General features: G+C 46.6%; 1 protein-coding gene and 1 long non-coding RNA gene across 3 annotated transcripts; one reads left to right on the top strand and one right to left on the bottom strand.

Annotated features, from left to right (window-relative positions):
• The first annotated feature begins 9 nt into the window (after positions 1-9).
• LOC121499887 lies at positions 10-15941 on the top strand. Of its 2 annotated transcripts, XR_005990261.1 has the most exons (4): positions 10-1458; positions 4343-4508; positions 8724-8841; positions 15338-15941. It is a non-coding gene; the product is annotated as an uncharacterized LOC121499887 (long non-coding RNA). The 2 variants fall into 2 exon arrangements; XR_005990260.1 differs by lacking the exon at positions 15338-15941 and having other exon boundaries at positions 1051-1458; positions 8724-9408.
• PDPR (pyruvate dehydrogenase phosphatase regulatory subunit) lies at positions 2461-26232 on the bottom strand. The gene is made up of 15 exons (XM_041771124.1): positions 26084-26232; positions 25824-25987; positions 25002-25123; positions 23892-24009; positions 23011-23160; positions 21726-21918; positions 20208-20332; positions 18249-18404; positions 17932-18065; positions 17432-17580; positions 16868-16980; positions 14914-15008; positions 13265-13354; positions 8081-8263; positions 2461-6972 (listed from the first exon to the last, which is right to left on the bottom strand). Exons 2-15 carry the CDS (start codon positions 25897-25899, stop codon positions 6568-6570), a joined length of 2109 nt encoding a protein of 702 aa, XP_041627058.1. The 5' UTR covers positions 25900-25987; positions 26084-26232; the 3' UTR covers positions 2461-6567.

Genomic DNA, 26232 nt, shown 5'->3' with positions numbered 1-26232 from the left:
TGGATCCTAGATTAAGACCCGATGTCTAGGGACTGGCATCGGGTAGGTGTGTTAGTGGGGAGAGGAGCTAGAGGTGGGGAGGGAAGAGGCCCTACACCGTTGAGCACATAAGCGGAGCTCCCAGGCTGGCCCTGAGAGTGGGCGCCTCACTTGCCTCGCCCTGGTCCCCGCCCGGTAGATGGGCCTGACTTGGCCAGGCTTCCTTTTGAGAGGCAAGGCCTCTGGGTGCAGATAGTAAAAGTAGTTCCTGCTGCCTCACCACCTCTGGCTTTTGTTAGGGTTGCTGCCTGCTACACGCAGGACAGGTGGGAGGGAGTCCCTTTGGGTTAGATTTAATTTGATGGCAACAGCTACTCGTGTCGGGTATGAAGCAGAGTTTGAGTCAGAAGGGGGTCCACATAAGGGGCCCTGAGCTGGAACTGCTGACTTCGGGTGCCCTGGTTCGGTCCCTGGTGCTTTGCCAAGCCTTGCATTGTTTACCAAGCCCAGCCTGCGTGCTAGAGGGACAGGGGTCCTAGGCCTCTCTTCCAAAGGTAAGTTAGTCTCACTTCAGGTCTGGGTCACCATCAGGAGCCCCGTATTGGGGCTGGTGTCTCTTTGATGCTGGTGGGCAGTGAGAGAGGTGGGGGCGATGGCGGGCTCTCGGGATCATCCTCCATCTGTCACCCCCATTGCAGTTCAGCAGTGGTGCGGTGAAAGGGGACGTGGGGTCCCCCGCTGGAGAATTGTGTTACCTGGCAGGATGCGCAGGTTGCGCTGCATGGATTGCTGCCAGCCAGTGGACTGCTTTTGAGACATTGTGAAGTCAAGTGACCTATGTACAGCCTGGATTTCCCGATACTACATGCTAATCCTCAGAGGATGGTGCATTGAAGTGACATGTGTGATTGGTACCTAAATATCCTGACACACAGTCCTTCATCCAGATCTGGTTGCCCACACGGATCTTGTCTCTCCAAAGTTACGTGTCGTTTTGTTGACGCTGTTTATTTAACTGTGTATCAAACGGTCTTTGTACTACCTTTTGTATTGGGGATTGTCTTTCTGCTATATGTGTTTATTTCTTGTTTCCTCAAATACAGAAATCCTCAGAGGATGGTTCATTAAGTGACCTATGTGCTTTCTGGTCAAAGCCTATTTGGGTCTTCTGAGAAAAGCCTTTTTCAGGCGATTTTTCTCTTGGAAAGAGAGCAGCAAAGTCTAAGGAGTGGAAAGTTTCTGAATTCACCAAAGTGAGGACATGTTTGGGTTTGTTTCTGGTTTAGAGCCCCTGCTGAGTTCCCTCCTGCGGCGCATGCCTGAACTGGACACTCTGGAGATCATGTAGTTGGTGAACTGCCCCGAGACCTTCACCCCAGACATGAGGTGCATCCTGGGCGAGTCTCCTTTGGTGCAGGGCTACTTTGTCCTGGCAGGAATGAACTCTGCTGGCATCTCCTTTGGTGGAGGGGCTGGGAGGTAAGTGTTCCTGCTGACACCCTGCTGGTGGGCTGCTTCCTTCCTAGAGTTACTTGTTCCTGATGTTGTGTGTAATGTCCAGGCGTAACCTGGTATGTTAATGAGGAGGTACACCTAATTTGAGAGTTGTCCGTTTCAAAGTAGTCACTGTGGATGTTCCAGAAATGTCATTGTGCAAAGTGTTTGGGAATTCCTCTTTTGAAATTGGTCTCAGAGACTATGGGATATACTTTTGTACTCAATGTTGGCCATTCAGTCATCTGGTTATTTAAGATGTAAGATTTGAAAGACAAATTGACGAGGTTGTTATAGACACATTATTCTATCTACTGATTCATGGATGTAGTTTCTCAAAAAAATAGCTGAGTAAATAAAGTCCAGTGACTGAATTTGTTAGATCCATATAGTGAAAGATCACTGGTGCTTCTCTCCCTTTTCTTCTCTCCCTGCTGTGTGAACAAGAATATGGAGAGTCTGTTTTGCACCCCACTGTGGGCTCTTATATAAGGGGTGATATGTGCAGTCCAGCTTCTTACTATGAAATCAGCTGTCAGGCAGGAGGGGTGGTCAGATCCAGCAACAGCGATAGTAGCCTCAGGATGATCATCAGAGGCTCTGTCTGGTCTGCTACCCCTGCGTGGAGGTTACTTAATGCCCCTATATTCCCTTGGTTTCCACATGGTTTTCTTAGTCTTTAACAGGATAAATGGATTTATGGAAAGTGTTTACCCCTTGTGATGGCAAATACAGGTAATTGAGGTACTAGAGATGAGGAACATTTCACCGGGCAGCCCCAGTGGCACAGCAGTTTAGCGCCACCTGCAGCTCAGGGTGTGATCCTGGAGACTTGGGATCGAGTCCCACGTTGGGCTCCCTGCATGGAGCCTGCTTTTCCCTCTGCCTGTGTCTCTGCCTCTTTCTCTTTCAGTGTCTCTCATGAATAAACAAATAAAATCTTAAAAAAAAAAAAAAAAAAAGATTTCACATGTGGACACAGCCAGAGTAATTAAAATGTCTATTTATTTGTTTACAAACTTAGTGACATGGAAATCTGAATTGGAATCTGGCTTGATAGAAACACAGTGCACAATGTTAATACCGCATTCGTGGAGGCAGAAATGCTCAGTCACCCCAGATACCTAAAGTCACCAGAGCTCTTGAGAAAAATCCCATCCCCTAAAGTGCCTCACATATCTTCAGCACCACAAGCTGACACTACATGTGTAGAGAGGGGCTGAGCGGACCGCACATTTACAAACATAAAGGAGGTACAGCCCTGTACAATAATTATAATGGCATTTCTTATATCCCAAGAGTAGACCAGAGAGTAAAGTGGTAACTGTGCTGCTAGAAACCCCTTGAATGAAAGAAGCCTCAGAAACTTTCTACCCCACACCTGTTGGTCTAGGGAAGGGAGGTTATGGTGCAGTGAATGGGAGCCCTCAGATTGGAGTTTCTTTTCGACCTTCCTGTCTACCCCCAACCATGGGACATTCCAGGGTAAGGCACGAGAACCGGGCTAGGAGAGAGGTGCTCCGATCTCCAGTTCTTGGTGTGCACAGGAAATCTGGTACAGATCTTTTGAAACGGATATTAAAAATACCCTCCCTACCCTCTTCTAATTTCTGTCCTTGAGACAGGACACCAAGAAGGCAGAAAAGGGTTGTGAAGGGCAAAATAGGTACATCTAAATGAGAAAGCAAGCCTATGAAGAAATGCGTTCTCTAAGGGACGTAGATTCTTTACTCAGAGAAATCAAGAATATTATACAATGAGTAACTGATGTTTAGTGGACAAAGAGAAGGCAAACACATAGAAAAATATTTAATTCTCTTGAAAAATAGTGCATTTGTAGTGATGAGGGACTGCAAATGCAAGCCCCATACAGGTGACAGGGAGCCTCACAACTCAGCACCTTAAAGTTAATGAGGCTGAGGTGGGGGTTGCTGGAGAGGCGCTGCCGGCAGGCCCAGAGCCCGCTCCCAGCCCCAGCAGCGCATGGCTAGCGCATAGCACTCCTGTGTCCTCCACCCTCACGTGTCCTCCATGGTTCCCACCCCTCTGCTGTGTGCTCCCAAGTCCTTGTGCCTGCAGAGGACAGTTCTTGACTCCTGAAAATCTTCCCTTTATCATGCTGATCAAAGCTACTTCAATCAAGTTGGGGAGGGAGGCAGGTGCAGAGGGGGTGCACAAAAAGAAATGAAAACAGTAGAAAGTTCTTCAGTATTAAGCACTAGTGACCAAGCCTCCATCTTGGATGTAAGGAGATCCTTACTAGTTATACTGGCCAAGCAGCTACAAAGAAAATTCAACCTGCTAGCGCACCCTGAAAGTGTGCCAGTGCAGTTCTACCAGGACACAGCCTTCCAGGGGCAGAACCAAGACTACAGGTTATGCAAGATTCCCTTTTATCTCCCTTAGGTTCTCAGAGGAGGGGGAAGACTCACTCAGATGCCAGCATGTGTGTCCCTCAGGCAGAGGATGAACAGAGCAGGGTGGTAGGTGAGCTCTTCAGTGAAGCAAAACCACCTTCCAAAAGCTGCTGTCATTCCTGCCACATCCGTGCTGGTGGTAGGGGTAATGTCTCAGGTGCACTCAGAGGCAAGGTAATGGAGAAAGAGGTCCAACTACTGGTCTGTACAGGAAGGTAAAATCCCGGTACAACAGGACTTCTGGTGAGAAGCCAAGTGACCAGGCTCCCCTCCTGCAGAAATGGGACAACTGAGATTAATCCCCGAGCTTCATGGTCTCTGGGTCCCTGGCTTGAATGGCAGCTCTTGTATTAGGGGGTACAGCCCCCACCACGGCAGAGCACTAGAAATGTAGTGGGAATTGTTTGGTTCTCTCTACTGTCGCAGGTCCTGCCTACGCTTTGTGTTTCTAGGTTCAAAAGGAAAAGAGCAGAACTCTTGCCTGAAGAGAGCACAAGAGGGGACCATGGATCATTTCAGAGAGAAAAAGGACCAGCAACCTGAAATCAGAGTCCTGCTGACAATTCTCAGGAATTCAAATCCCACAAATCTCTAGGAAGAGATGAGCGGTCACACAAGGTAAATGTGTGTGTCACACAAGGCCCAGCACACGTGGCCCTGCTGCCCCAGGAATGACAATGTTCTGACCGTCAGCTCTGCTGGAGACAGGAGAGTCACCCTCTTCAGTGTTAGGACCAAAGAGAGAAACTACCAGATTCATATTGTCAATACCTGAATTAACCGAAAGAGATTTCAAGAGTGAGTTTTAAGGAGCTAAAAGCAAAGTGTGTATGTCAGGGCACTAAAGTGATGCCTCAGAAAATTAACATCTCGCCAGAGTCTTAAAAGTGTGACCCCTATTTATGGACAAGATGTAACTTACACATAAGTCTAGAATGGTCTTTTAGATTCAACCCCAAATATTTACGAGGAGGAGTGTGGTGCGGAGCATGGGATACCTTCAGTGCCTCATTGCCTGTTTCCATCTTCCTTGGTCAGTGAGGCCCTGCTGCTCAGCCCGGTGCCTGGTTCCTGCTCATCACAACCGCTGCCCTCTGCTCTCCAGTGGGGCCGCACCTCTCCCCTTCGCTACTCCCTACCTCAAGGAGCATCGCTCAGCAAACAGACCTCTACCTACCTACTCCCTTAATAAATCAACTAAAGCCTTTCTTTAAAAAGCGGACACGGCTGTCAATGATCAAGTAGGGATTGTCTGGCTGGGGAGTGTAGAAGGAATCTGTCTGATGAAGTGGGTAAACTGATCCCAAGACATGCCACAGCAGACAGACACACCTGAGAACTGTAAGCTGCTCTAAAAACAAAAGGCCCTTGTTTAGGATACTTAAAGATCTCTCAGAGCTAATGCTTCTAAGATACCAAGACAACAGTTTAAAATCAGTAACAGCAAAGGCTGGGTAGTCTCTCACCCCTTAGGAAACAGACCCCATCTAAAAGTGTGGAGGGTCTTCTCGTACCCCTACCCCCACCCTTCCCATTAGAGACCCAGACTGTGGGCTAGATGGCCACCCCACTCAGAATATACACCCTCCACACTCAGAATCCTCTGCACAAAAAAAAAAAAAAAAAAAAAGATCCTCTGCACACTCAGGTGGGCCACCTCTGCATGGACATGTCTGTTCTGGACCAGAGGAAACAAAACTCGGGAGGCCAGCAGCTCTCCTGAACTCAGCACAGCCAGCAAGGTTTGGTTCCTCCCCAGTACTAGTTGCTGAGCGAGCCAGCTGGCTACAATGGGCCAGGCGAGGGAGGACAGACCAAGTCCCATGTGCTTGGGGGAGGGGGGGGGGTCAGGCTGGGACGACAGCATAGAGCAGCAGCAGCATTCTAGCAGCAGAAAACCACCTCAGGGCCACCTTCTGAGATCAGACCCATTCAGCTGGGAAAAGCAACACAAAAGGCAACATGGTTTTCCCTTTTAAACACTGGCTTATTTACAGAGGCCTCCAACCCTCTGAGAAATGAGTGAGACATGAAAATTTTAGGCAGGGGGCCCTGGCCTGACAGTCTAGTAACTGGGTCGGTAGGGAGGCCAGGATGGTGCCAGATTAACCATTGACTACAGACCAGGTAACGTCCACGTGGCGCCTCTCGTGAGTGAGGTAGATGGTCATCCTCTTGCTAGAGGTATCAGGGTGTCAACCCACGGCACGATGGAAGAGAATGATCTGCCTGGCTCAATGGCACAGGCTTTTGCCCAGGGCCGACTGAAACCCACAGCAACCCTCCAAAACAAACAGGTTACTCCGAGGCAAGGTGGCCTCACGGAGCTGGACTCTTGCCCTGAGGCCTGCACACCACCAGCCTCCCTGGCTTTGAAACACAGCAGGAGAAATCAGACCGCCATGGTTACCTATTTCCAAAGTGGAGTTTGCTCCTGTCCTGCCTGTCAGGCTTCGTGTCACCACGGGGCTTGGGGGGAGGGGGGAAGAAGAGCCCAGAGTGGCATCAGATGGAGACTGCAAAAGGGAGAAGGGAAGGGGGAAGAAGGAGAGAGGTTGCAAAGCAAAAGGTTTAAAAGCCGGTGAGGTTAAAGATCCCATCAAGGAGCTGAGAGCGGGACCAGGAGGAGGAGGGGCCCTGCAGTAGGGGGCAGGCGGGCAAGCAAGACTGGCGGCCATTACTTCCCGTGCAAGTCACTCAGCTCCACTTCATCCTTTCGGCGCTTGTGGGTGAAGAGTGAAGTGACTGGGTAAAGCTTGGCCTTGGCCTGGAACCGGTGTCCTGCGATGTCAATCTCATATTCTCCCCGGTTGATGAAATCTGCTGTCACCACCTGTTCTTCTCCAGTGTCCTCGGAAAAGTTGTGCACAAAGCCCAGGCAGACGTGGCGCTCCAGGGTGTAGCTGTAGGCGCTGCTGGTAGTCTTGCCCGCGTACTGCCCGTTGCGGTAAATGGGCTCTCCCCACCAGGGCCAAAGGTCCAGGTCTGTGTCGTGATCGTCCAGGATGAACATGGTGAGGCGTTTGTACACTCCGTTCTGCTTCTGCTGCAGCAGGGCATCTCGGCCCATGAAATCCATCCCCTAGGAGAGAAGGGCAAGGCTGAGACGGGACGGACAAGCCGCGTGGCCGGAGAGCAGGCAGGGGCCCCCGGCGTCACAGCGCCAAGCCCTGCTCCCAGGCTTCCCACGTGAAGAACTGCGTTTGCGATGTAAAAGATCTCCTCAGAGGACTTCTGTAACACAGGCACACATTTTATAAACCGATTTCAACCACAAGACTACATAGGAAAAAAAAAAAGGAAGAAAAATCAAAAATACTTGTCCGATCTTAGAAAAATGTTTATATATACGTGTACACACACACACACACACACACACACACACACACACACATAATCTAAACAAAAAGCCCATGCATGGGTATCAATGTCACTATATATATTTGCATGTACAGGAAACCTGAGCAGGACAGAAACTGAGTGATCATGATCAAATAGTGATTTTTAATTTTCTTGATACTTTTCCCTATCTTCCAAAATTCGTATAGATTACTTTTTTTTTTATCAGAAAAAGACTGTAGATCTACTGTACGATAGGCAAGGATTGCTAAGATATTAAGTTTAAAAAAACAAGGTGTGATGAAGCAAGCATGTGGAATCCTCCAGCTAGGCTGAGGGGAGTGCATGCTGTGTGTTTGCACTGCCCGGAGCGCTCAAAGAGACACGCTACGCTGGTGCTTCTGCGGAAGCTCTCAGTGGGGTTCAGAGGTGGGAAAGAGACCTGTCATTCCTATCCTCTTGACCTATGACTTTTTTAATGGTGTATTTACTTTATGAGGCAAGTGAATATAAGATGAGTAATTTGTACAAATACCCATGCATGTTAATGGAAAATCTTCCCTGAAAGCACTCAGTCTAAAGGAGAGCCAAGTGGGGCTCCTGGATGGCTCAGACAGTGAAGCACGCGACACTCGGTCTCGGGGTTGTACGAGGGAGGTGTGGGAAGCGCCAAGTGTTCATAGCCAGTTTTCATATCAGGACAGACATGTTTTTCATTCTAAGGGCATCCTCACTGGCCTCGTCCACCCAAGGCCATCCCTGGGCCTTCCACGTCAGCCCTTCCTTTCCTGTGGAGGATTCTGCTCCTGTGGTGGCGGTGGGGGACATAGTGGGCTGTGCAGATACAGTACCTTCTCCAGTTTTACCCGAGACTCTCGTCCACATTCCAGGGGGGTGGTGAGGGTATTTAGATCCTGACCCCAGAAGGCAAAAAACTTCTCAATTCGAAGACTACGAAGAGCATAGTACCCAGCATTCCGGATTCCGTATTTCTGCCCAACACTCATCACTTCGTTGTACACATGCAGGGCATACTAGAGGGGGGAGACGAGACGTCAGTAACCCGCACACCTTTAGAATTCAACTTGGGGGTGTCTGGCAGTGCTGATAGCAGATAACATTGACCTTGACAAGGGAGAAGGTCATATGAAATTCTCAGGATGTCTCATCCTTGACAAACTAAAGCACTACTGCTGAGGAGTAATGAGCCAGGGTTACCCCTGACCCCGACATAAAGCTCCATGAAAGCAGTACCCATATCTTCCCCTTCTCTCTAGTGCCTAGGACAGGAAACAATCCTCAAGTAACACTACCAGGTGTACTCTTACCATCCAGTCAGTGGCCAGGCCCCTAACTGCCTCTCAAACAGCCTGCTCATCTGCCCCTGGCTTTGTTTTCTTCCCCCCTCCCCCCACCCCACCACAACCCCTTAGGCACTGCCATGCTGGGAATGTGTCACACGGAACTCTATGTACAATGTCTGACTTTTCACAGGTGACAGCACATCTGAGAGACCCAGATCGAGTCACAGAGGAGCCAGGAAGGCAGTGTCCCCCCACCTGTGTCCCACAACAGCCAGCCTCATGGCATTCTTTTCTTGGTTCCAGAAGCTGTAAGTATCAGATACCTTAAATAAATAAAGTTTGCCAAACAGAAAGCCAATGTTCAATCCCTGCCTAAACATACTCTGTGGAATCTAAAGCCCAGAACAGACTACATTATTTGCTTTAAAAACTGTAAAACAGGAAAAACGACAAGCAGAGAAATGCTGTACAATTCCATTTACATGTAGAATCTAAAACAAAAATGCAAACCCACAGATCAGAGTTGTGGTTCTGAGGAGTGCAAGGCGGGGCGGGGGGAAGTGGAGGAAGAGAGGGCAGAGGACAGGACTTCCAGGTAGGAGACAAATGGAACTAGGAAGGGAGCAGACACCCTGAGAACTGCACGCCCCTGCTATGTGACCAAGGCTGAAGTTGTTAAGGGAGTGAATCCTAAGTGTTTTCACCTGGAAAACACCTTTGTGTTTTTTATATTTATGAGAGATGAAAGACACTCATGAAACTCAGCACAGTAGTTCTTTCACAGGGCACCTCAGCCCGCCATGCTGTGCACCTCACATCTGTCCAGCGGTGTGTTCCCATGACAGCTCAATAAAAGTGGAAGATGCAGAACCCCAGCTTTCATTGGTGTTGCAGTTCTTTCCCCTGGTGGGGTCCGCTGCCCTGCCGGTGGCACTCCTACAACTGAGTAGGCGCCTACCGAATGGGCCACGGCAGTCAGGATGCTGTGAACTTTGGCAAGAGCCTTCCTACTATGGAATCCACACCACAATGAATCCACACGCAAGCGGCTATGGCGTTTGAATGGGGCAGGGGGCGGGGCTGATAGGGAAATGAGAATAAGCCGGCTTCCCTGGTAGGTACATTTGCCCTTTGCTGCCTCAAGCAGAGTACTTAAGAGGAAGGCCAGAGAAGAAAGATTTAAAGTAGGTCCCCAGCACATACTCATTTTCTAAGTGCTGGGGATTTAGTGTGAACAAAACAATCTGCCACTTGCTGCCAAGTTCTGGAAGACATTCCCTCAAAGAGACATATGTATAGTTGACAAGTACAGTTAACATGGGTTTCAACTGCATGGATCTCACGTGCCCATGGATTTTTCAATACAGTACCAGACTGTAAATGTATTTTCCTTAGAATTTTATTAACATTTTCTTTTCTCTAGCCTTCTGGATTGTAAGACTACGGTACACAGTATACATAGCACACAAAGTATGTATTCATCAACTCTTTATGTATCAGTAGGGCTTCCAGTTAACAGTGGGCTATTAGTGCAGGTCTGTGAGGAGTCTGAAGTTTTACACAGAGCTTTAGACTGAGTAGGGGGGAAGGTGCTTCTGAACCCCCAACATGACTCAAGGGTCAACCATATAACCTTACTGAGAATGAAAGTCAGCTTGAAAAGAACCCACGCAGGACACAAATCACTTCCTGGCCTCATGGAAAAATCATAAAAATGGGACCAGCCCAGGAAAATCAGAAGTAGAAACCAAGGCCTCAAGTAATAAAGCTGTTAGAACCACAGAGCCTTCCCTGCCTGACTGGGTTTTTCCAATTAATGATAGGCACTCAAGTGGCAAACCCGACTGACCCTGTTGCACTTCAGAATCAATCCCTACCTATATAGGCACAAGTCAACTACCTCTGTATGAGCTCTTCCAAAATAGTGAATAATCCCTTCATCTTAATCTTCTTATATTTGTCTGGACAAGCACATAACATTTCATGGGCTAGTAAATCCATGCTTCAGCTAATAACTAAAAAAAAGCCTACCGCTGTAAGTAATGTGACTAACATCGAGAACAAGACAAAGATGCCTAAGATCCCTATTCCTTGTCACAGCTGGACAAGAGAAATTGTAGGAACAAAAGTTGTTAAGAATTCCTATTACTGTTGGTATATGGTAAGACTGGACCCTGAAAATTCCAGGGACTCAAATGAAAAATAACTATAAGATAACTTAGTAAGGAAATAACACAATAGAAAAAATAGCTTTCAAAAATCATAATCACTTAGGGGCGCCTGGGTGGCTCAGTCAGTTAAGTGTCTGCCTTCAGCCCAGGTCATGGTCTCAGGGTCTTGGGATCAAGTCCCCCATCAGGCTCTGTGCTTAGTGGGGAGTCTGCTTCTCCCTCTACTTTTGCCCCTCCCCACCACTTGTGCTCTCTCAAATAACAATCTTTTTTAAAAAATCATAATCACTTAGAAGATAACGGAACAATGCTACCCTTTCTCATTCACACCACCACCACCACCGAAAGATTTTTATGCCTGTATCAAGAAAACTTCAAAAACCCCTGAAAGTCACACACAAAAAAAACTTGAATAAAAACTAAAAGGCATTCTTTGTAAGATTCAACATGTCAGTTCTTCCTAATGTATAAATGGAACATAATCCAAAAAAAAAGCCCCCCCAAATGGTGTTTTTTACCAGATAATTATAAAGTTTCCAAGGGGGAAATAAGGAACACGAAGGTTTTTTCCCCAGATTTCCCAAGCACTGGAGGATAAGCACTACCAAATATTAAGATACCTAATAAAGACTCAATAATTCAAGCAGTGTGATCCTGATCATGGAAAGACCAAGGGAACAGAATAAAAATCTAGAAATAAGCCCAAATACATACAGGAATTTAGTATCTGGTAAGGGTAGAATGTCAAATCAGTTGGCTATTCACATGGAAAAAAAAGTTTGATTGGTATCTCATGAAGTACAGCAAGAGACAATGCAAAATGATGGAGCACTGAAATATTTTTTAAAAACCACAACCCTATACAACAGAACAATACAACTATAAAAGCACTAGAAGAAAACTGGAAAACTTTTACAGTCCTGGAGTGCAGAAGTCCCTTCTATGTATCAAACTCTAGAAGGCACAAAAGATTAACTCAATTACATAAAAATAAAAAAATTTATGTAATGTGCAACATTTCTCATAATTTTTTCTTTTTTTTTCCTCATAATTTTTTTTTTTTTTAAAGCCTACTTGGCAAAAAACAAATGGAAAGAAAAATGACAAACTGAGGAGCACCTGGGTGCTCAGTTGGTTAAGACTGACCAACTGACTGGTCAGTCTGACTCTTGGTTTCAGCTCAGGTCACAATCTCAGAGTGGTAAGATCGAGTCCCACATTGGGCTCAGTGCGGAGTCTGCCTGTGACCCTCTCCTTCCCTACTCCTCCCCCTACTCATGCAGACTCCTGAAAAAACTCTTTAAAAAAAATGACAAATGACAAACTGGGAAAAAAAATTACAACTCAGCAGCAAGGACTGATTTAGTGCCTAGAAACTGGTAAAAAGACAATCATTCAATAGAAAAATGTACAAAGGGTATGACCAGAACATTTATTAAGCATTTACTAAGTGCCAAATAACTTCTCTAGGTGCTGGGCATATAAAAGTTAAAACAGACAACCCTGCCTTGAGAGAACTTACCTTTAAACAAGGGTAATCTGATGAACTAAATAAAGAAAATGCATTAAAAAAAAAAAGAAAATAAAATACATTTTATCAGACAATGGTAAGCACTATGGAGCAAAACAAAACAGGGAAAGCAGAGAGGGAGAACCAGGGGGTAGAGGGGTAGCTGCGCCCATTAAGGCCTCATCCAAAAGATGCCATGTGAACAAGATCTGAAGCAGGTGTGGCTGTGAGGACCTCTATGTGGGAGAAGGACATGCCAAGGAAGGGGAACAGCAAGTGCAAAGCTCGAGATAGGGTGAGGTCCAAAGAACAGCATGGAGGATGGGCAGGCAGGAGTACGTGGGTCCTACGGATAAGCTTTTACTTGGAAATGGATTCTGAAAAGTTGCTTCACACATGAAAAGCTCAATGATGGTTCTGTACCTATCAGCCAAAGCGTGAAAAAGCTGTCTTGGTGCGTGCACACACACGCCAAGCGGAGACACTCGTACGCAGAACCTCAAACAGCAAAGGACAGCAGAGGGCTACAACCATTAATGTCTATTGGTACCAGACTAATAAAATACATTATGATTCGATGATTTGATGGAATACTAACCACTGTTAAAACAGAAAGAGGAAGCTCTTCTCTTTAGGTACTGACCGGGAAGAATCTCTACGAGAAATTGTTAAGAGATCAAGATGAACAACAGCAGGATGCTTTCATCTGTGTTTCTGAAAAGGGGCTTGTGAATGTCTCTGAATTTGCTTGCATATGCACAGAAACTGCTGACATGACCTACAAAAACCAATACTTGCTTCATTATTCGTGGGTGGTAGGAACTGGTCAGATGGCACTAAATCCTTCCTACAAGTTTTTATGTTTAAACCATGTAAATGTATTTCTTCTTCCTTCTTCAAAAACAGTATGTAACTTAGTTCAGAATGTTCAAGTCCCTCTATTGCAGCCTTTCTCAGTTCCCAAGGCTAGTTAGACAGGGCTGTCCCAGTTAGACAGGGCTCTCTAGCCCCGCCAGTGCCCAGCAAGCCACCTTCCTCTGTGAGGCTCACCTCAATGGGGATATAAAGCATGAATCCCGGCTCTCCTGTGTGAGTCATGCTCATCACCCGGATCCCATTCGCGTAGCCCACGCTCATCTCCTGTGGAAGCAAAGGGAGAGGGCAGCACAGAGGCTCTTCAGAGAAGTGAGGGCTCCATATCTGCTAAAGTGATGAACACCTGAGGTGAACCCCTCCTGAGCTCTGCACCCTCTGTCTGACCCTCAAGGGGATACACATGAATGAAAGAAATTCATCCTCAAAGTGGTCTGTTTCCAAGTACTGGGGTCACCAGGAAAGGAGTACAATCTCTACAGTCTCTCTTCTCCAGAACGCTAGCCAAGCTGCTGGTGGGAAGTTGAACCAGTCTTTATAGGCATGAAATCTTTCTTTTTGCAAAGTCCTACTAAAGATTTGTTTTCATCAGCATCAGGAGCATCAAGGACCAGATAAATGTCTTCCTGGGGCGCAGGGGGAGGGGGGGCGGGGGCGGGCAGTGGGGGGTTGGTTGTGCTCTGGTGGTCAAGTCCTGGGCACCTGCCCTACAAAACAGGATGCCTGATGACCACAGAACATGATGCACCTGCTACTCTGGGGTCAGAGACCAGGCTTCTCACACTCAAAACGTGTTCATAGCAGCTCAGTTACCTCATGGGCCTCTGACACAATCACTGTTCCTATCATGGAAAGTGGTAGGTCCCAGATGCCACTAAAGCAAACTATTCCCATGAGGAGCCCAACATGACATGCTCCTCTGTAGGCTCATGCATGCAGATCACTCGCTCAGGAAGCAAATGGTACAGGGACCCTCTCCGGCTGATGGCTAATGCAAGAGTTTTCTGTTGCTCTCACTCCACCATGGAGAAAAAGGAAAACTATACTGCCAGTAGGTGGATCCAGCTTGGGTTTGAACTTCAGAGAGCGTCCATCAGTAACTGGCAGCTGTTTGTTACAGGTTACCAAACCCACTAGTCTGTTTGGGACTCTCATCAGTATTTAGTTCAGGTTTCTTTACATAATTACAAATTGCTACTGTTGCCAAATTTAAGAAACATAAACCGTTTAGAGATTGGCCTAAACTGCTTCTCACATGGAGATGCCACACACACAGAAGTTACTCTCTGAAGGGAAAGGGGGAAGTGCTGCCAGGAGAGGGACCTGACCTGACTACCATTTTTTGGCATCAGCATCATAATCCTTTAAAACTTACAATATTTAATCCACTGCTACACAAACACAAAACACTAAATATATAGGACTGATATTCTGAGAAGTTAAATCCACTTCAAAGATATCCTAATGCTTACTGAATAAGGAGAACTGGAAGGGTAAAAATTAAAAAAAAAAATGAATTTACTCAGTCATTTGTTTACTTAATAAAAGCCAGAATACCCTTTGTGGGCATTAATGCTACAATAAGAACATGTAATTGCCATCCCCATAAAAGAAATATTCCCTGCCCATTTAAAACTAAAACTTTGGGACGCCTGGAGTGTCTGCCTTCAGCTCAGGGCGTGATCCCGGGGTCTATGGATTGAGTCCCACATCGGGCTCCCTGAGAGGAGCCTGCTTCTCCCTCTGCCTGTGTGTCTGCCTCTCTGTCTCTCATGAATAAAATCTTAAAAAAAAAAAAAAAAAGCTAAAACTTTATTAGCACTTACCTTGCAAAACAGACTTGGGAAGTGGTCTGGAGTCATAGGAGCATAGGACAGCTCAGACAACACATCCACAGCCCGAGGACCAATCAGATTGAGGGCTAAACGAAAAGAACAAGAGATGCTCATCCAGGTAACAGCTGAACCAAAGAGAAAAGTTTGTTTTGGGCACCCCCCGGCCTGGGTGTTGAAACCGTAAAACCAACCTTTTGGTTAGGTGATCCAAGGGTGGACACAGAGCACCCCAATTTTGAGGACCACACCTCTAAATGCAGCTGCCGAATGCTGGCAAGAGAGAGCGTGCTTCCTCTTCCCGGGTACACAGGGAGACAATATCCCATAGCCTCAAATGCAGTTAGATCGGGTTGTGATCTGTTCCGGCCAACAGGCTAGGAGCCCACTTTCAGTTCGCATTGTGTCTCCTCCCCAGCATTGCTACGTGACAGGCACAGCCCAATCCCAAATCTGCACGTGGAGGAGAGCCCTGAGGAGAGCTGCCCAACCACCTTGGATCTCATCACATGACAGCAGGTTGTGGTAATTACACAGCAACCTCACAGGCTGGAAAACAACTGTGGTTCTATAGTTTCCCAATCAGGTAGCAAGAAGTTAAATGGAGTTGCTGCTATGATGAACTGGCGGTGAGGGCCTGCTGGGACAAGGGGCAGGAATTTGTTAAGTGGGGGGTGGGCAGGTCTTAAACCTGGAATGGGGAGATAGAAGGGGAAATAGAAGTCCCAACAGGACTGCGGAGGAGGAGATCATCAGGAAATTAAGTCATCCTTAAAACTTATTCACTCACTTAAAAAAATAAGGAGAAATTCTGAAGAAAATAATACTTAAGTAATAAATTTAAAAATGCTTTTGGGGGCTTCTGGGTGGCACAGTCATTTGGGCATCCGACTATTGATTTCTTCTCAGGTCATGATCTCAGGGTTGTGAGATCAAGCCCTGAGTTGGGCTTCGCACTCAGCATGGAGTCTGCTGACAAATCTTTTTTAAAAAAAGACTCATTTAGGGGATCCCTGGGTGGCGCAGCGGTTTGGCGCCTGCCTTTGGCCCAGGGCGCGATCCTGGAGACCCGGGATCGAGTCCCACGTCGGGCTCCCGGTGCATGGAGCCTGCTTCTCCCTCTGCCTGTGTCTCTGCCTCTCTCTCTCTATCATAAATAAATAAATAAAAAAAATTAAAAAGAAAAAAAAAACTACCTTTAAAAAAAAAATGTTTAAAAAAAAATAAAAAATAAAAAAGACTTGGGATCCCTGGGTGGCGCAGCGGTTTGGTGCCTGCCTTTGGCCCAGGGCGCGATCCTGGAGACCCGGGATCGAATCCCACGTCGGGCTCCCGGTGCATGGAGCCTGCTTCTCCTTCTGCCTGTGTCTCTGCCTCTCTCTCTCTCTCTCTGTGACTATCATAAAAAAAAAAAAAAAAAAGAAAAAAAAAATAAAAAAGACTCATTTATTTTAGAGAGAGCACATGCACATAGGAGGGAAGATAGGGGGAGGAAGAGAGAGAATCTCAAGCAGACTCCAGGCTGAGCACAGAGCCTGACAGAGGGCTTGATCTCATGATCCCTGAGATCATGACGTGAGACAAAATCAACAGTGGGAGCCCAACGGACTATGCCACCCAAGCACCCCATCAAATAGGTAAGTAAATATAAAAAGAAAAAAATACCATTCAAATGACTGACCCATTCAATATCTGACCAATACCTGCGCTCCTCCACATTGGCTATAGGGGATAGAGCAGTGCACAAAACAAACCGAAAGTGAAGCACAACTCACTCCACACCTCACTGACAGAATGTGGGTATTAGAGATCGACATACGACCAGAGAGGCTCTTATATGCCTCTCACTCTGACCCCCACTTCTGAACATCAAATAGAAGACAAACAAAGAAGATGTGTGGACGGACTGGTGGTTTCCCATGCAGCTGATGGCCTGGGCCCAGCTCACCAGTGTATTTCCAGGTGACGTCCTCCAGGAGCAGGTTGCTATCTTCCGGCATGTGTTTCTTAAGCCAGGCCCAACAGTGGACCTGCTGGTCGGTTGGGGAAATCATGAAGAAGCTGAAAGGGAGGCAGAGAGTAATGAGAGCCAGGCAGCAGACAAGGGGTCAGGAAGCAGGCAAGTTAATTCATTTCAAAGCGACCAATGAGCACAAGACTGGCAAATGGTCTGAGCTTTCAGAGAGGGCAAGTAGCACCTAATTCCTGGATCTACCACCCAAGGACCAAACAGAAGACTCTGGCTTCCTGTTAGCGCCAAGATAGCTACTATAAGTGAACACATCTGCCCTCGAGGGTGACTGATCTGTCCACATCGAGTTCTACAGAATCTGGGGTGTTCTCTCTCCTTCCCTTGTGATTTGTGTTTGTACTGCACTGCCAACAGACGAGGCAGGAGCTGCTGAAACCTCTTTTTCCTCAGTATATACTCCCTCCCAGGTGAGTGAGCTGGGGGCTCTGCTCTACTGCATCTCATCCTCAGAGGGCGGGTGGGGGGGCAGGGGGGCCTCACCTGCGCTTGCTCAGGCGCGCTATACTGCAGTCATTCTCGTAGCCCCCGCCCTCGTTGAGCATGCCGGTGTGCACGATGTGGCCCACGGGCACATCCAGGTCATTGGAGAAGAGGTACTGTAGAACTTCCAGTGCCTGGTCCCCGGTGGACTGCAGGGTGAGGGAGCAAAGCAGAGCGCGTGAGCACAAGCACATGTGGCCAGGTGACACAGTCCACCATGCAGAGTGACTTGCTGAGGAAACTCCTCTGGTCCCTGTGAGCAAGGTCTATGGATTTACTCCACTTAGAAGCCCCAGAGAAAGCTAGCTCTGGAGTCGAAGGAAAAGTGGGCCTCTGCAAGCAGACTAAAAGAGCTAAAAATTCAGAAAACTGTATAATACAGATAAAAAATGAAAATATACCAGAGTTCTTATAGAAGCAGTTTTAAAGTGACAGCAAAGAAGGTGCATTCATGTATATGCACAGGGTCCTCCTCTATTCTTTTGTTCCCAAGCACTTACTGTTATTTCAAACTTTGTGAAAGAAGACATGTCGATGACACACACGGCCTCCTTACAACACTTGACTTCAGATTCCACGATGTCGAACCAGTCTGGCTTATAGAAAGTCTTGCTCTGCTCCAGTGCTAGGAGGTCTGCGGACACAATGAAATGAGAAAAGAGATTTCTATCGGGGACTCTCTATATACACGTTGGTATAGTTTGAAGATTTTTCTTCTTTATTCTTCTAGGAACACATTCTAGCTGTAATACATTTTAAATGGGTTTTATTGGTTCTTAGAGCAAAAAAGAACAAAAATGAGAACAGGCCCTCTTACCCTTGTCCGGTGGCACAAAGTACTTTGGTCTCTCAAATCCATGTTTCTCCATCCACCTGGCTCCTTGTGCATCCAGCCGGTCATAGAGAGGAGAGGTGCGCAACTGCCTCCCGGTCTGGAAGTCCCAACGGGGAACCTTCAGGTCATACAGCAGAGCTGGAACAGAATAGAACAGTCTCTGCAAGCCCAAACCGCCGGGCCGGGAACACAACATCCACCAGAACCAGGAGCTGCTCCTAGTCACAAAAGCACACTCTCCAGGCTAATGGACCTAATGTGCAAACAGTACCCGGTGTAACAGGCCGGCTCCAAAAGAAAGAATAATGCTGCAAGAGCCGCTGTCATCCCTCCGTGGGTATGCAGCTGTGAGCCACACAGCTCCAGGTCTCTGCTCACAACTATCATTTCAAATCCATAGGCAGAAACCACAAGCAGGAGGTCAGACTTCTCGGCAGAAGGCGGCTGCAGCACAAGCATGCCGGGGCTGCAGTGTGCAAACGTGGCACATGCTTCTTTACATAGTGCCTTTGTCACTGAGACCTCACAACTGGTACAGACATTTCCTAACACCTAACCCATTTCTGAAGTGAAGGGGCCCACAGCCTTGATTTTGTGGCTCTGAAATCGGACAGGTTACATAGTCCTGTCCCAGTGACATCACATAACAAAGCCAGGGTCAGAATTCATTTCTCTTGTGCCTAATCAGCAACAGCAGTTTGTAAAAATAGCCAGAAAGAGTGTGATCTCTAGTCCCTTGCACAGGGAAGACCTGACCTTACAGCATTCCACATAAGAGGGACAACAGGGAGGGGAGGCTGAGAGGTCCAAGAGAAGGAGCCACACTGGCTGCTCTACCTTGTGACGATTTTTCAATCTCCCCTCACTCTGAAGGTCCAATTTACACTTTCCCCAGTTTCTATCATGTGAGAACCAGAGACAGCCATCATGTTCTCAAGGACAAACTTAAGGTCCATTATGATTTGCACAGATTCTAAACGAACTATGCCTGGGGAAGTCAGGACTTCTGGCAGGTCAACATTTTAACTAAAATATTTATTAAAATTGAAAAACCTTAGTGGCCACCCACACTGCTGCCAGACCCCGGGACTCCCACAGACAGTTCTCTGCCACAGGCTAGAGAAGCATGCAGGTGCTAACAGTTATCTAAAGCCTCGTCATCAATGGAACCCCGGCTACTAAACCAACAATTCACTGTTAACCAAGAATGGTGGTCGCAACCAGTGTAGAAATTTAGCTGTGAGCAGAAATATGCCCCAAATATTAAGGTACATTTTGGCAGTCTCAGAACAGTTCCTCAGTATAGGACAATGACACGACAGTCTGATTTGGTTCAATTCCTGATACAAAAGCTGGCTCTAAGAGCTTGCTAGAAAATAAATCAGAGACAAGGTAACAAGTGAAAATAAAGAGCCTTTCAAAGTTGGAGGGAAGTGAGAACAAGGAGAACAGAAATGTACATTCTGTATTTACCCAAGAAGTGGTTTCCTACCTTGCTAGCATGTTACAGTTAATGGCAAAGATCACTCAGAGAAGCCTGAAGCTTTGAGAATAACCTGGCAAATTCTCTGCCATGGAAAGCACACCATGATCACAGACAAAAGAGGCAGCAAGAGCATTACCTGGCATTCTAGGCAAAGTGGAAAGCAGATGGCAAACACTAGGAATCTACAAGAAGCTGCTGCGGGGACTGGACAGCAACCAGCACCTGAAAGTCCTAGTCTGCGTTCCTGTTCCCCGAGGTTAAGTAGAAAACAATATACTAAAGAGACTGTCCCACAAATGTCACATGGGGCCTCGTCCCCCAACCAAACATCAGAAGCCTGACTCACAGCAATTATTACACAACTGAAGGAAAAACCTGCCCCCACTCAGAATGATCACACAGGCTCGAGGGAAGATCCCTTCAGCGAGGTGCAGCTGGGCCAGAGCTCCACTCACGCATGACTTCCATGACCCGGTGGCGCAAAAAGGTGCGGCTGCTCTGGAGTGCTCCAAAACGCTTCAGGTCCAGTTCCCAGATGTTTTCTGAGGGATAACCGTGCACCATCCATTCGGCAAGGTACCTGTTTAGATGTGGGGGAAGTTGCTGGGCCTCAGATGGGACGCTCTCCCAACTGTACACGGAATCAAGAACCAACAGAAACATCCTGTCTGGTCACAGATTGGTTGAAAATTTGGGGCAATTTCCTTAACTTTTCTAAACAAATACGGATCCATCTACTGCTCTCAAAATCACTACGATGATTTTAGTTCTAATAAGATTCCCTAGAAGTGTTCTAAAAATAAGCCACATCTATTAAAAAAAGACTAAAATAAAATTACAAATGTACTCTAATTTATACATCCAATGGTTTTTTTCTGGAAAACCTTCAGGTTTATACAACTATCTGACCACATTTCTGTTCCAAACACTTTTGGTAACTCCTCTTCCATAACTGTTTTCAGAACCATTCTACAAGCCACTAAAGAAAAAAATGGCCTCATTAATAAAAAATTTAAAAATTTAATTGCGATAAAATACACAGAACATGACAGAACATAAAACAGAACATAAAATTTACCATCTTCATCATTTTCATGTGTAAGGTTCAGAGGCATTAGGTACTCTGAACGGCTGTGTGACAGTCCCCACCATCCACCGCTAGATTTCATTCATCATCTTCCCAAACTGAAACTCCCTCCCCTGACCCCAACCCTGGCCATCGCCCCTACACTCTGAAGTAACTCACAAAAGTGAAGCCACACAATATTTGTCCTTTCTGACTGGCTTATTTTAACTGGTACATAATTTTTTTAAAAAGACCCACCTTAGGCAACCCAGGTGGCTCAGCGGTTTAGCGCCGCCTTCAGCCCAGGGCCTGATCCTGGGGACCCGGGATCAAGTCCCACGTCGGGCTCCCTGCATGAAGCCTGCTTCTCCCTCTGCCTATGTCTCTGCCTCTCTCTCTCTTGCTCTCTCGCTCTCTCTGTGTCTCTCATGAATAAATAAATAAAATCTTAAAAAAAAAAGACCCACCTTACTCAGCATGATCATCTGTCTTATTCACAGTACTTAACGGTTTCCAAACTCAAATGCCTTCAAAGGATCAACATTTTTTTAAAAGGAAAAAAGATTTTTATTTATTTATTCATGCGAGACACAGAGGGACAGAGACAGGCACTAAACCGCTGAGCCACCCATTTGTCCCAGGATCAACATTTGTAACCGCTGCAAGAACTGAAAAGTACAGCCCACAGGCTCCAAGAACAATTCCAGAAGAGGAGTTCCCAAAATACTTTGCACGATGACACTTCTGGAACATCCACAGTCATTACTTTGAAATGGACAACTCTCAAACTAGGTGTACCTCTTCCTCATTAACATACCAGGTTACACCTGGACATTACACACATCAGGAATAAGTAACTCTAGGAAGGAAGCAGCCCCACCAGCAGGGTGTCAGCAGGAACACTTACCTCCCAGCCCCTCCACCAAAGGAGATGCCAGCAGAGTTCATTCCTGCCAGGACAAAGTAGCCCTGCACCAAAGGAGACTCGCCCAGGATGCATCTCATGTCTGGGGTGAAGGTCTCGGGGCAGTTCACCAACTTCATGATCTCCAGAGTGTCCAGTTCAGGCATGCGCCGCAGGAGGGAACTCAGCAGGGGCTCTGAACCCGAAACACAAACCCAAACACGGTCCTCAGCTTTAGGGAATTCAGAAACTTCCCAATCCACGGGCTTCCCTACTCCCTCCCTCTCCTTGCAGAGAAAATTTCCTGAAAGAGGCTTTCTCAGAAGAGCCAAATGGGCCCTGACCAGAAAGCAGAAACCATGGTGGAATTAAGGGGCAATCCCACAAAGTGCATGGCATACAGACTGAGAAAAAAAGACACTCTTCAGAATGACCAGAAGCTGTAGGAGGGCACACAATACATGAGCGTCTAGGCAAGATCTCCAGGGGAGCAGTACTTGGGGACAATCTCTTCCATAGCACCCAAGGGGACATGCAATCAAAGCAAGGATTTCCTAAACTGGACCAGCTGCAAAAGACAGGTCCTTGGCCTGTGTGCCAGTGAGCCCACCATCTGGGAATTATTCCACTAGGACAGTGGCAACGGATGAAACCAGACTGGAGCTGGCAGGAGAATCCATATACTATTCTCTCCACTTTTAAAAGTATGAAATCTCCCACAATAAAAAGTTTATTTTTTAAAAGAAGTCCATTAAGGATAGGAGGGAAAACTCTTCATTATAGACCCTTTTATCTTTTGAACCTGGATTATAGGACTGTATTAACTATTTAGGAAACAAAAATAAAATTATTACAAAATCAAGTTGCATATAAATACCAGATCACTATGATGTACACCTGAAACTAATACAGTATCATAGCTCAATTCTTCTTCAATATAAAAAAAATAAAACCTGAATAGAAGACCATATTAACAAAAAAGATTCTGCTTTCTAAAAATTTCTTCTTCAATTTTACATGCCATCCTACAAAAAAGTCTCCTTCTAGCCTAGAATTTCAGCAATGGTTTTAGGTAAGTAATTAGCCAGAGGTCCCTTGACCAAGATCTTCGTCCCCTGAATCTGCTACCCAGTTCCCCTTAGACCAGGTGAACTCTGTAGACTGCCCCCTGGGAGCACCTCGTGGGGTGGTGACAAAAATCAAAGAAGGAACTCTTCTTGAAAATGCTTTCAAAAGATAGCATCTTAGACAAACACAGGACATTATAGTCATCCTCTAGTTCACACACCAAAGTGATCCCAGTCTTCCTGCAGATTCTGAATCTCCAGCTGGTTCTTGCCCTCAGTGAAGATTGGCTTCGGGTTCTTCTCAAAGCCCCCAGACAAGATGCCACCCTGCCAGTTCCGGATATAAATTCTTCCATCAGCATCCACAATAGCTGAGGAAGGGAAACAACAAGGGAGTGGGGGACAGAAGAGAAAAACAAGGTTTAGAGGTAGGCCAACTTTCTAATGGACAGAAAAAGCAGAACAAAAACACCATTACTGGCTTTATTAGCAAAAGAGCATTCAGTAAACACAGATCTTCTGAGATCATCGGGAAGGATCTTCCCTCTCAGATTTACAGTGGAGACTATTTCCCTGGTCGTCCCTAACCTCAGCAGTTAACCTAGAAGCTTAATTGGTCCTCACAACCAAACTACAGAACTACCACAATGCCATGTAAAAGCCTAGCAGAAAGGGGGGACCTCAAGCCCATTCTAGGGGTTGAGACCTTTCAGGTGATGTCAAGCCCTCCTCTGTGGCACTTGGGGCCATGGAGCCATGTGATTCTATAGCTTACCTAATAACCTCTCTACAATATATGTCATTCACGTTAAAAACTCCAGGTTGCATTCCAAATATTCTCAATTTGGACCTCTGTTTGGGATTGCAATTAGCTTATAAAACAAACCAACCAAAAAACTGCTTCAGTGGAATGCCTGTTTTTGTCCATCCTTTCATAAAGAGCTCTTAGAGAAAAGGTAGAACTGGGTCCGCCTCCTTATAACATGCTCCAGAAAAGATAAGGCTCTTTCGAGCACAGTCTGTCCTGGGCAGAAAGTCTTCCTTTTCAGAGGACAGGACAGTGGCAAGGAAACAATATTAAAAACAAAGCAGAAGTCCTCACTTGGTGTGTTGCTCTGCAGAGGGGTCTCCAAGGGGCGAGTCAGAAGGTAGAAGTGTTCGCAGGCATGTAACGGGATACTAACTGGCTCCTCGTTGGACAGACCCAGCTCGTATGCCCACTACAAACGGACAGATTGATTTGTGGGTGGGAAGAGGAAGAGAAGACAAATGAACAAGTTTAGCCGCTTGCAAAGAGTTTGATTTCAATTGGCCTGTGTGCACTCTGGCCCCAGTGTCAGGGGCAGGGAGACAAGCTGTAGCCTGCTATACAGTTATGCGGATGGGGAGCAACTTTATACTTCTTACACCGTAATAATTATTCTTGACCAAAGAATGAGAGATTTAATAGCTAGTAAAAGGAGCTCATGGGGGGCAAGTGAGGCCCTTTTAACAAAAAGCCTGGCCTCAACTACAAACCCCAGACACCATCCCACTCGGCCTTCATTCACAAGGTAAAAAGTACCCCTAGGTCACCTAAAGACTAGAGTGGAAAGCAAGGGACCAATCTGCCTTAAAAGTAGAAGCAGCTTAGTATTCTAAACTGAATCCATGCTCCCAACACAAAAAAACAGCCTCATGGGATGCCTGGGTGGCTCAGCGGTTGAGCGTTTGTTTGCCTTCAGCCCGGGCCAGGATCCTGGGGTCCCGGGATTGAGTCCTTCATTGGGCTACCTACATGGAGACTGCTTTTCCCTCTGCCTGTGTCTCTGCCTCTCTCTCTGTCTCTCATGAATAAATAAACAAAAGCTTAAAAAAAATTGCCTCACATTTTATTTGCCAGGTTGCAGGATGAAAGGAAATGTCATAGAAGACCCAACGCCAAGGATTTCTGTCAATGCCCAACTGTTTCACAGACTTCCTGGCCAGGAGAGCACCGATTAACCCAGGGTGGAGGAAGGAAGAGGTCACCCCGGTGCTCCTCTCTGAGGACTAACTGGAGGTCTTCTGATTTAGAGTAAAGGATTCTGAGGTTTCTAGTCCAAACAAGGAACATGTGGTCCCTGACGTGTGCTTAGCCCAACACAGTACTGACCCTATGTTTCTAGACCTAAAATCCCAGAGGTAACAGTTAAGTGAGAAAGTCAGCGACACAGTACAGCTGGTAACCTACCTGACCAGCACAGTTGACAAAATACTGGCACTCGATCTGTCCTTTATCTGTCTCCACACCAGTAACCTGACCTTTCTTGACCATTACATGAAGAACGCTTGTCCGGTCATAGATCTGAACACCTGTTGCAAGGTAAAGAAAGAGTTAGGTGCATCCAACCTCTGATGGCGCAGAATTAAGGCCTCTGCACCAGATTCTCAACCCTCAAGAAATGCTGAAAATGCCAGATCAGTGCTTTATTTTAAAAAACAAAACTCCTGGGAACCACATCCTGAGACTACATCAGTGTGCCTCTTCCAAGACTGAGAACAGCAGGTGACTGTAATACACAGCTCAACTCCCAGAGTCACAAAAGGCATAGGAGAAAAAATTCAAATACAGCATTTTAAATCCTAATTCACCCACACCTCGGATCAGTTCATCTGAAGTGCAGAACACCTTGGACACTGATTAGTGCTCCCCTCATTCATTCCAAACCCAGGACATAGTCAGCTGTGGATCCAGTCCTCACTGTGGCTTCTTGACCTCGGAGCCTCTAGATTCTGTGTGTGTGTGTAGGGGGGATTTCTAGGAGCCTGAAGTGCACACTGCTTAGTATAAAAGCAGTTCTTACAACTTTAATAAGAAAAATGTGGCCCTAAGGAAAAATATTAACAGTACATTCAAACAAATATTGTGAGAGCCAGTGTTCAAAACCAGAAGGCAAAAAAAAAAAAAAAAAAAAAGAAACAAAAAAAACACAGAAGGTGAGCTGGTATCAATGCTGATGGTAAGATACCTTCCTATATAAACTCTTCCTTCCTCACCCAGACACCTCCTTACCATTTTGGGAGGCAGCACTTGCCAGGGCGAGAGCCACATCAGCAGAGGACACCACTGCATCCTCCGGAACATGCATGGCCCCCACCAGGTCGTGCACGTTGAGGAGAGGGTGAAGTTCGGCGACTTTCTTGGGGGAGATGATCTCAGAAGGGATGCCTATGACACTGCCGCAGAACACAAGGGGACAATGACATGCATGGCCCTCTGGCAGAGGTCAGTCTGACAGGAGCGTCGGGACAGGCTTCGAGCCTCATACGTACTTCAGCCTCGAGTTGATGCGCTTCAGGGAGATCAGCCGGTCCTGAGTTTGGGCCAGAAAGATCGAGCCTGTTCTTATGTAACCTGTAAGGAAAACCAGCCCAGACTAAGCAGATCAGGCCACCTGCAGGGGCCAGGAGGGGGGCGAGCC

This window comes from Vulpes lagopus, chromosome 10 (assembly GCF_018345385.1).
Source record: "Vulpes lagopus strain Blue_001 chromosome 10, ASM1834538v1, whole genome shotgun sequence".
Taxonomy (NCBI): domain Eukaryota; kingdom Metazoa; phylum Chordata; class Mammalia; order Carnivora; family Canidae; genus Vulpes; species Vulpes lagopus.
The sequence above is the reverse complement of the archived record's forward strand: the minus strand, read 5'-3'. Positions and strand labels throughout refer to the sequence as shown.

What these genes read in the sequence shown, in the direction of transcription:
- PDPR (XM_041771124.1), bottom strand. Translation starts at nt 25,899, where the DNA reads ATGCATGTTCCGGAGGATGCAGTGGTGTCCTCTGCTGATGTGGCTCTC. An exon ending in TTTGGTGGAGGGGCTGGGAG is followed by an intron (nt 20,333 to 21,725) that starts GTAAGTGTTCCT and finishes ACATCTAAACAG; the next exon opens with GTACCTTGCCGAATGGATGG. An exon ending in TCCCAAGTCTGTTTTGCAAG is followed by an intron (nt 13,355 to 14,913) that starts GTAAGTGCTAAT and finishes TTGCTTCCACAG; the next exon opens with GAGATGAGCGTGGGCTACGC.